Source organism: Mangifera indica, chromosome 16, assembly GCF_011075055.1.
Source record: "Mangifera indica cultivar Alphonso chromosome 16, CATAS_Mindica_2.1, whole genome shotgun sequence".
NCBI classification, from domain to species: Eukaryota; Viridiplantae; Streptophyta; class Magnoliopsida; order Sapindales; family Anacardiaceae; genus Mangifera; species Mangifera indica.
The window spans coordinates 4,329,225-4,340,002 of NC_058152.1; the positions used below are offsets into that span (position 1 = coordinate 4,329,225).

Consider the following 10,778-nt stretch of genomic DNA (forward strand, 5'->3'; position numbering starts at 1 on the left):
TAGCTTGATTCACAGTCCATGGGCTATGGTTAGAACCCACCAAGCCTGACTATCAGTTCAAGATGCATTGAGTTTATAAATTTCTTGACAACATTGTTCAGTCATAAATCACAATCTTCGTGTACAATAATACACTTCATTTTGAAAGATAGCATATCATGAAAATGGAACTTAGAGAAACAATTTTTTCGCTGAGGACAATCGCAACACTTGTTTCAAATGCAAACTAAATTGTAAGAAGCATCCATATATTAATGACTCTGCAATCATGTCAGACGAAGAACCTGGCTTACAAAAGCGACTCCCCGGGAAACAACCTAAGCTCGTTCTTATAAAGAAAGGACAGTGGAAAATCACTAAGAGAACACGGATTGCACCTTTAACAAGGACTGTAGGAGTTTCCCCTCTTTAAAGGCCTATCAGAGTTCCTATAATGATAGGATTCAAGAAGAGGTTTAACCTAAACCCATACAATGTGCAACCTAGCCTGAAATTCTCAAAAGACCTATGCAATTTACACATGTATAGCTTCCACTCAACATGACTATTTAAGGGAGCATTTGGTTTGAAAAATATTTTATTATTAAAATTAAAAAATTACTTTAAAAATAGAGTACATTGAAGATTACTGAATATAAATTATTATTATATTTGATAAAATTTAATCAAAATTAATATATATAAATAATTATTGTGTTTAGTTAGAGATAATAAAAAAATACTAATATATTATATTATTTTATTTAAATGACCTTGGGTATAATTACTCTAAAATATTTTTTTTGTTATTTATTATATTAATTGAAAATATAATTATTTTAGTCTTAAAAATATTAATAAATAAGGATATAATTATAATAAAATCAAAATTACTTTAATAATTTTTTAATACTTTATATTACTTCTTCTAGTAACTATCACATCACTATTGATTACAAAAGATAACCAGAATCTTTAATTATTTATAGACCAAACAAAATAATATAAATAATAAAAGATAAATTATTAAAATAATCTTTAATCCCTCTAACCAAAAGGCCTTAAATCTTTTATCATTCTGGCCAAGGGTTGTACAGCACTCGGCTGATCAGGGGAGCCGGTACTTAATACCCCAGAAACTCAGCTTATAGATCCAATGAGTAGTGTTTCTAATGTAGGACATTCTATTCTGTCTCAATGGCATAAAGCACCACAAGGCAGTCCACAGGATCTGATGGCAGCAGCAAAAATGCAGAATCCTGGCAATTGGCAAAAACTGGGAAGAAACTGGATACACCTCCAGGGCCATGGTAATTTGCTTGGAGGAAGCTAATGAGATGTAGCAGACCAGCAGAGAGAGGGGAGCCTTGCAAGCAAACTGTAAGAGACCTGCAGAATATCCTCTGGACTCTTGAGAATCTCTAGCAGAATTCACTGCCCAAGAGAATTCCAGCAGCTTGACAGAACAGACATGCAGAATGGAGCGGCAGCCTCAAAATCTGGGTTGGCAGATTCACAAACACTGCAATCAGTAGCCTTTGAAGAGCAGCTAGACTGAGGACCAGGAATGCAGCAAATTCTACAGAGATCTGAAATTGGTTTCGTCAGGCTAAGAATAGCAGTAGGCTGTAGAATGTAGACCAGCAGATTTTCCAGAACAGGCACAGACAGCAACCTAGCATTCTTTTTTCCAGCAAAGATCCCTGGGAGCTTAGAAGCAGACTTCGAATGACCAGAAATAGGGAAACTGCAGTTACAGTAAATCAACTCAACGTGTATCAACCCTGGAATATCAGCACCTTTCTCATTTTGCAGCAGAATACACCAGATAAAAGTATAAGTAGAGATTGCTTTCCACAATTGTAAATGCAAAGGAGTATCAGTACAGGCCACAGCAAGAGCAGAAGTGTTGCAGGCACTCCCAGAATTTCCAGTCCAGAATCCATCTGAGCAAAGAACCTGCAGGCAGAAATTTACTGCATTCCAGGTGGTTCCTTCCCAAATTTACTGCATTAAAAAATGTTCTTGCTCCTATTATTTGTCAATTGACTGTTTACAGGAGATCAAAATCATTCACAAGCCAAATCCTCTAATTCTTGTAAATGTTTGGGCATGTAACCAACCTCTTTTACTTCCAAGTGCAGCTTCCCCAGTTCATCATAGATCTCTTGGGATTGAGGGTGAATAGCATCACCAACTGAGAAAATATGAACCCCTTTTTCTACCTCAACCCAACTCCACCCTGCACTTTTCCTTAATCCCTTTTGTTGCATCAATTTCCTAACCTTAACTACGTCAGTCCATAAACCAGCTGTGGCATATATATTGGCAAGCAATACATATGGAGCGGCATTACCTGGTTCCATTTTCAGAAGCTCATTAGCAGCCTCCTTTCCAAGTTCAACTTCACCATAAATTTTGCAAGAGCTTAAAAAGGAAGTCCACATAACATAATTTGGCTTGAAAGGCATATTCTTCATCAATTCCCTTGCTCTTTTTAGGTGCCCATTTCTTGCATAGAGGTCAATTAAGCAAGCATATTGATCTAGATCAGGAACCAGCCCATAATCCCTCATCATGTTGAAATATTCCACCCCTTTGTCTAACAATCCAGCATGATTGCAGGCAGTCAATACAGCAGTGAAGCAAATTTTGTCCGGAACATATCCTTCAACAGTCACCAAACGCTCAAAAAGTTCCAAAGCTTCTGATCCCTTTCCACTCTGAGCATATCCCATGATCATTGAAGTCCACAAAACATCATTCCTCACAGGTGTTTGATCGAAAATGACACGAGCCTCAACAAGGTGACCACACTTGGAGTACATATCAATCAGAGCACTAGCCACAAACTCATTATTTTCAGAACCCATTTTAGTGACCAGAGAGTACACCTGCCTTCCTAGTTGCAGTGCAGTTAGGCTACCACAAGAATTCAAAATACTACTTAAAGTATGGTCAGTCGGACGCAAATTCTCATTCCTCATCTCCACAAATAGTTTCACTGCCTCTTCACCTAGGCTATTTTGAGAATACCCAGAAATCATAGAATTGAGTAAAATATTATCCCTCTGTATAGCCTCATCAAACACCAATCTAGCAAGATCAATTCTTCCATGTTTCGAATAACAATCAATTAAAGCACTGACCACAAAACTATTAGTATTGAATCCAAGCTTTAAGACATGGACATGGAACATTATAACTTGTGCAAAGGCATCATCTAGGCATGTGCAGGCACTAATAACCCCAACATAGGTATAACAATTAGGTTTAATATGGGTAGTGGACATCCCTTTGAACATTGAAATGGCTTCCCTTCCATGCCCATTTTGCGAGAAGCCGCTAATAATGGAGGTCCAAGATACTTGATCATGCCTTTTCATGCCATCAAAAACACTTCTTGCATCCAACATGGCACCACACTTGGCATATAAATCGACAAGTGCACTGCTCAAAATTAAATTTTCTTCATACCCATACTTAATCATATACACATGAATTTGCAACCCCAATTGCCAGCTCAATGTTTTTGCACAAGAATTAAGAGCCGTACAAAGAAGGAACCTCGTAGGCTTTGCTCCGGAGCTTATAATTCGACGAAAGGACTCCAATGCTTCAGGGGCACTCATTTTAGGCAATGAATCACACGGCTGCACATTACTTCTAACGGGGATTTGGTCGAGCAATTGGTGTGCGGCCTGTGAAGTGTAATTTTCGCAGATATCCTTAAAAAAGACAGAAGCGCGAAATCTAATTGCACGACTGATGACAAACATAATCGAAGTGTACTTGTTACAAAAAGAGACATCCTTCAAAATTAAAAGAAGTGAACATTATGACAGACAAGCATATTATATTGCTTAAAACACAAAAATCCTCATTAGACTGTAATTAAGGGGAAATTGAAATTTTTACCCTTATTTTAATCTGTGTATATATATATGTTACTCATTTCAAAACTTAAATAAATATATCATAACAATAATCTACTTCTCTTAAATACTCTTCTTGAAATTATCTATGCAGAGATCCTCTTTTTTTTTTTTTGTAACTTTTTTTCTCTTCTTCTTCAGCGTTTAAGTGACAACTCATACAGAGAAATCTTCTTTTTTTTTTTCAGCAACTTTGAAACTGTACTGTAAAAAATAGAACAAGTGCTCCAGAATGAAGTCGGTGCTTCAAAAATAAAAGAAAAATAAAACTAAAAAATAAAATGGATTTTAGATTAAGAATTCTTCGAAGTAAGGGTATAAAATAAAAAGAGCAACCCACCAAAACTCAACTATATCCACTTCATATCTTATATTAAAACCTAACTATTGGGATGATCAAAGAAAATTATTTGATAAGGTTTTAATTAAAAAAAATAAAGGATAGGTATTTAATTAAAAAAAAGTTACTAATTATTAAAAACAAATATTAGCGTCACTCAAAAAAATAGTTATTAAAAAAAATACCAACCCTTTTTATATGAAAATTGGCGCCACGCCAACCCCTATTGTAAATAAAAAAGGTGGGGGACGCCAACCCTTTCTCAACGCCAATCTTTTTAAAAAATTTTATTTTAATTTTTGGTAAAAAAATTTATTTTGTTTAAAAAGTCTTAATGCCCACCTTTTTAAATTTTTTTAAATTAAATTTTAATTTAGTTTGAATTTAAATTAATTTGATTTAATTAGATTAATTTAAAATTTAGTCCAAATTTAAATTAATACAATAAAAAACAAAAGAAAATGATAATGGTATTTTTGTAATTTTTTATAACTCTTTGTCAAGACAAGAAAAATAATACACACATGAACACTAAATTAGAATACACAAACATAAAAAAATAAAAGAATTGAATGCAATAGAAAAAAAACAATAAATAAATAAATAAATAAATTTACTAGGGCCCGGGGGTTCGCATTAACACCAAGGGTTGGCGTGGGATTAACACCAACCTGCTCTTCGTCTGAAATTTTTTATGGTCTATATTTTGGTATTTTATAACCATCACTACAACATTAAACAATATTATAACAACTTTAAACAATAAAAACAATATGAAACAATAGCATTAAACACTCTAACAACATAAAATCACAATAAAATTAAATTTTCGTCACCCTTTTCTTGTGTCCAAATTGAATATTTTATAATGGTTTTCTCACAGGTTTTATTATTCAATCACGTATCTTCTTTTATTAATAATTTTTTTTTTTTATGTTGTAGAGATTCCTTCCTGATTTGAAAGCTGAGAAAGAAGAAATAAAAATTTACAGAGAAAAAGAGAGAATCTCTATATGAGTTATTTCAAAAGAAGTATTTTGAAAAAGTAGATTACTGTTATGATATATTTATTTAATTTTTGAAATGAATGACATATACATAAATTAAAATAAGATTAAAAATTTCAATTTCCCCGTAATTAATAGACCACCACAGTGTCTGTCATTGCCCATAAAGAATACGATGCTGTTATTATTGACCCCAAAGTGAATCGGCATTAAATATATATATATATATTAATAGCATGTTAACTGTAAACTCTATCTCCACAACCAGCCATTGCAACAATTGCAAACCCAACGGATAATATTCCAAGACAGCAGCACTTGAGGCTGATTCAGAATTGTCGGGCAGGGGTTGTCGTCGGGAATGCAATCCTTTCATATTAAATTAATTAGGCCAAAAGTAAAAAAATGTTGCTAAAAGAAGAAAACCTGTTGACTGCTTGAATTGAAGTTTGGATCGGCGGTCTCTTGAAGTGAAATAAACAGCCGAAAAATTCGAAGAAGCCTTCAACGGCTCGGCGGCGTCACGACTATGCGTTTCTTCAAAGAGGGACACCGGCACCGCTTCTGATCTGTAGGATGTCGGGGAACGGCAACAGTGTTGTCGATCGAAGTCTGCCTGGAACTGAGAGGCGGTTGCTCTTTGGTTTCATTTTCTCACTTTCCAAATTTTTGGTATTTATTTCTTTAATTATTTTTAATTTTGTTTTCTCTGGTATACTGATTTATAATAATAAAAAAGGGAGGCGAAAAACACTTATTCCCACCTAAGTTCTAATGCGTTCCTAAAGGTATATCAATAGAGTTTGAAAAGTTTTACCTATAAATTAATTATCATTAAAATTTTCTGTTAAAAATAAGAATAAAATCGTAATTTTATTAATAATATTTAAAAAATATATAATTCATTATATTTTTTTTGTAAGTTTTAAAAACTAACAACTTTATTTTTGTTTAAAGTTTTCTAACTTTAAAAAATAATATTTTTTTCTTAAACTTAGGATTTCTTCTTCACCCATCCGACTATCATTTTTGACACCGATAATCTCTCTTGTCTACCTTAAACTGTTAATCGACACACCCTAAACCATCTTTGACAAAGAGATTTGATCTCTTTATCGAAGATAGTTTAAGTGGAAAGAAAAAATTGTCGATGCCAGAGATGGTAGTCAGAGAGATGAAAAAAAAACCCTAGGTTTGGTGTGTGGGAAGGGAGAGAATATGACTTTTCAAAATTAGAAAATTTTAAACAGAAGTGAAGTTGTTAGTTTTTAAAACTTTGGGAGAGAGAGAATATAATAAATTTTATTTTTTTAATATTATTAGTAAAATTATGATTTTACCTTTACCTCAAACAGAAAATTCTAATGACAATTGACCTATAGATGGGACTTTATGCTTTTTAAACCTTGCAATGTGTATTTGTCTTTGCATTAAACTTGGAGAAGAAATAGTCCTTTGGCCTAAAAAATAATTTTATATGAACATATTTTTTATACACAATTTAAATACACAAATAATATATTATCATGTAGTTCAAACTCCTCTAATATCCTAACTTATGTACGTATAATTTTATTAATTTAAATTTCTAAAAATTAATATATAAGATTTTATAAATAGACTAAACTTGAAAGAATAAGTCTTTTGACCCTCTCTAAAATGATGTATCAATTTATATTAATGAAATACATCAAATCTTACAATATATCTATCATATCATATTAATTTGATACTTCTTATAATATGAATCATTTTTTATTTATTTCGTATAATAAAAAATGTTTCATGTATATAGTGAAAGTCAAATCAACGGCCTAGAGATTAAAAAAACATCTAACTCTGGAGAAACGAGTTCAAATCCATCTCAAAAGAAGGGAAAGTTTACATAATTAAGTTACATAAGAACAATCTTTTGCAGTAAAGAAAAAAGCACATGTTTCGGCAGCGCGAGCAAACCATAATTTCACTTCCGCAAAAGATGCAGTCATATTAAACAATGTTAACTGAGAAGCAATTTATTCCTTCTGCGTCCAGACCTTCACAGTTTTGTCACTGCCGAGTGCACCAGAGGCTATCATGTTCTCAGTGGGGTGACATGCTACTGATATAACAGTGTCGGTGTGGCCTTCCAATTTTTGAAGCACTTTCCGCGTCTGCAGCTCCCATAAATATACACAATTATCTTCAGAACCACTAACTATATACTTCCCATTCGTCACAGAAAAGGAGGATGAAATGCAGAACTTCGAATTCACATGGCCAGAGTATGTCTTCAAAAATTTACCAGTTGAGAAGTTCCAAAGTCTCTGTTCACAGGACATAAAAGATCAAAGTAAGATTCTTTAGACAAGAATCTGGAAACGTATATCATTAAACTTATTTTAGTATGTGTAAAGATTATAACATGTTAATGTGCAAAATGCACAAGAAAAAGAAAGTGGATGGCCAAAATCAATTATCAATTAAAAGAGTTATAGTTCATCACAAACTTGAGCCATCAAAGTGACATTGCATCCCCCTGCTATGTTATATTTAATTTCAAAATGTGAATGATTGTACAGACAAATTTCACCAAAAAAAACATATACAGATATAGCCCATCTTTAAAACAATCCATTTGAGTTATTTTACATGCTAATGGAAACTCACTGCAAAAAACTGCAAGAGAGACCAGATGAAATTTCTGAGACCATACCGAACACATTGAAACAACTTTAAGAAGTAACACTTGACAGAACAGACACAGCAAGGATAAAGGAAAGCCCTCAGTAACCTACATGGTATACATCTCAGTATTTTCCCAGTTCAATATCGCCTATCAGTACAGCTTCCTCGATGTGCACTACTAGTAGGCAGATGCCAAATGTGTGAAACATACTCAAAGAAGCACAATATGTCAGAGTTACTGGCTCCTTTGGGCACCCAATCCCAATCATTGTTCCAATGACAATAATTCAATGATAACAAGATTGCATTATATCAAGTTAAGCAACCTAGCCTCATACAATTCAGTGACTTCTGATGTATTCAATCTACAGATCATCCAGTTTGACAAGTAACTCTACATTCACATGCAACAGATATTATAGTTGCCACTTGCTAGCAATGAAGTAACAAATCACCCCAAAGTCATTCAATAATCCTTCCTTCAAATAGCCAAAAACACAGATCATTATTTCCATTTACTGATGTAATTACAAATTTCAGTATTGAAATAATGGAGAAGAAAATCTGTGGACTATATATCAAGGGCAGCACTTATTTCATGTGAAAGAAAATATAACTGCTGATTTAGAATGAAATGAACTTTCAGATAATTTTGTTGGAATCATAAAGCAATATATAAAATTTTTGTGGAATCATAAAGCATATGACATTTTTCCTGTGTTATTTCAATCAGTTTCAAATTCAAAAAATTTTCATACTTCAAAATTGCTAAATTTTCAGGAAAATTGCTAACATGTTTAAAATGAGATCTTGCAAATTATCATTCACAGCAGAAACTGAAGCCATGCCACTTTCCTATACAATGCTCAAATATCTATACCAATTTGGTACTGGATACCATCAGTATACAAGTTTTACATTTGGAAATTTGGTAAGATAGCCTTATTGAATAAGGTTTAATGTAAAATAGACCAACTAAAAATCCTAAAGACTAAAAACACCTTTTAGAAGTCCTAAACACCCTTATATCTACAAGTGATGCCAGTAACTAAAGAGAGCAGAGATGAAAGTTTAAGCCAATTCAAGAAAAGCAAGCTACTTTCAACCACCAAGTGCCTCCACAAGGATGTGAATATTCATAACTATTATATGGTGCAGTGAAGAACCCATATACAGGATATTAGAAGCCTCTATCCTCAATTTGTTTTTTTTCTTATATTTTATTACATGATAATTGATTATATTGATTTCGCTTCATAGGTTTTGCAGTAATTTATGGAAGTTTATGGCTATGGTTGTCATGGAATATGCAGTACTTCGCGGTGGCTAATAAGCAATGATGGCAAACTTTCTATCTAACAATAACCTTCAACCACCTTATCCATTACATCAAGAAACTTAACCATATCCAGGACCATATTCAACAAGGTCACTGAACCTAACCATGTCAAGTTTTTTTCAAAATAAATGCATAAGCTGCAAAATATATTCTAATATGGACACGATGCAACGTATTCTGCACGTGATACCCAATATTTTCTCTTTGGTTCAAACAATCCGTGCATCTTATGTGAAAGTGAAACAAGTCGTCATTGAAATAATTTAGCACCTCATTAGCCTTGAACGATGTGAGATTGAAACTAATTCTTGGTTAAAAGGAAACTTACTTCCCACTCACTCAAATATTGTCAGTTCTAGACCATCAATTAAAATTTGAAAAAAATAAAATAAAATTGAAAGACTTACCAAAGTATTATCGAGAGTCCCCACGAGAATAAACTTGCCGTTAGGTGAAAACTTAACAAAGGAAACAGGCGGATTCTCATCGTCAATAAGTGTCTTCATACAATGTCCGGTGCTGGCATCCCAAATTCTACACAAACCATCGTAACTGCTGGAGACAATCAGTGAACCGTCGCGATTGAAATCAACGGCAGTAACGGGATCTGAATGCGCAGGTAAAACCTTGAGACACTTTCCGCTTTTAACGTCCCAAATTCTAACCGTCTCGTCAAAAGAACCGGAGACAATCATGTTAGACTGAGGGTTAAAGTTAACGCAAAACACGTAATTTGTGTGACCCTGGAGCGTTTTAAGGCACGTGCCGGTGGCTACGTCCCATAGACGAAGGTTTTTGTCGTCCGATCCGGAGACGAGGAAACGAGAGTCAGAGGAGAATGCGAGGTCGGAGACGCCTTGTTCATGGCCGGAGAACTGTTGGAGAGGGGTAGAATCGGAATTGGAAATATTGGAGACGGAATAGGCGAGGAGAGACTTGTCGGCAGAAGAGGAGGCGAGGAGGCGACCATCGGAGGAGAATTTGACAGAAGAGACTGCACGGTGGTGGCCGGTTAGGGTTTGGGTTAAAGTGTAGGGTTTGAAGGATTGGACCGGGTCCGTCGACATTGTTATTATTGAATGGGCAGGTTTTAGGAGGGTTTCTGAGGCTGAGAAATTGACGATTTGGGATTGAGCTCGAAAATTTCTGAATTCAAGGGCGACTTTGACGCATGAAAGTCGAACTCAAGTTACACTCACAAGCCCAAATCCAAGGAATTTTTTTTATTTTTTTAATTAATATTTTTTAATAAAAGAGAACAAGAAAAAGAGATGAAATATAATGCGAAGGGCTATTTGTGAATAGTCAGATATGTATATTTTTTTAATATATGATTTTTGTAAAAATCTTACATTAAAAATGTACTTATCTAACCACCTACTTCATCCTAAACAAACACATAATTTATTTATTTATAGTTTTACATTGGTAAGGTTGACATGAATTGCTTAGGCTACCTATCATAAATAATCATTCTCATTTATTTTCTTTTTTACATTTTGAATTTTTTC

The 10,778-nt window shown here is 33.8% G+C and overlaps 2 protein-coding genes across 2 annotated transcripts; both read right to left on the reverse strand.

Annotated features, from left to right (window-relative positions):
- Nucleotides 1-984: 984 nt before the first annotated feature.
- LOC123198871 (pentatricopeptide repeat-containing protein At3g02330, mitochondrial-like) lies at nucleotides 985-5,958 on the reverse strand. The gene is made up of 2 exons (XM_044613669.1): nucleotides 5,688-5,958; nucleotides 985-3,680 (listed from the first exon to the last, which is right to left on the reverse strand). The coding sequence occupies exon 2, from the start codon at nucleotides 3,609-3,611 to the stop codon at nucleotides 2,049-2,051; it is 1,563 nt and encodes a 520-aa protein (XP_044469604.1). The 5' UTR covers nucleotides 3,612-3,680; nucleotides 5,688-5,958; the 3' UTR covers nucleotides 985-2,048.
- Nucleotides 5,959-7,101: 1,143 nt separating this feature from the next.
- LOC123199819 (COMPASS-like H3K4 histone methylase component WDR5A) lies at nucleotides 7,102-10,481 on the reverse strand. Its single transcript, XM_044614890.1, has 2 exons — nucleotides 9,675-10,481; nucleotides 7,102-7,567 (listed from the first exon to the last, which is right to left on the reverse strand). The coding sequence occupies exons 1-2, from the start codon at nucleotides 10,332-10,334 to the stop codon at nucleotides 7,277-7,279; spliced, it is 951 nt and encodes a 316-aa protein (XP_044470825.1). The 5' UTR covers nucleotides 10,335-10,481; the 3' UTR covers nucleotides 7,102-7,276.
- Nucleotides 10,482-10,778: the final 297 nt, after the last annotated feature.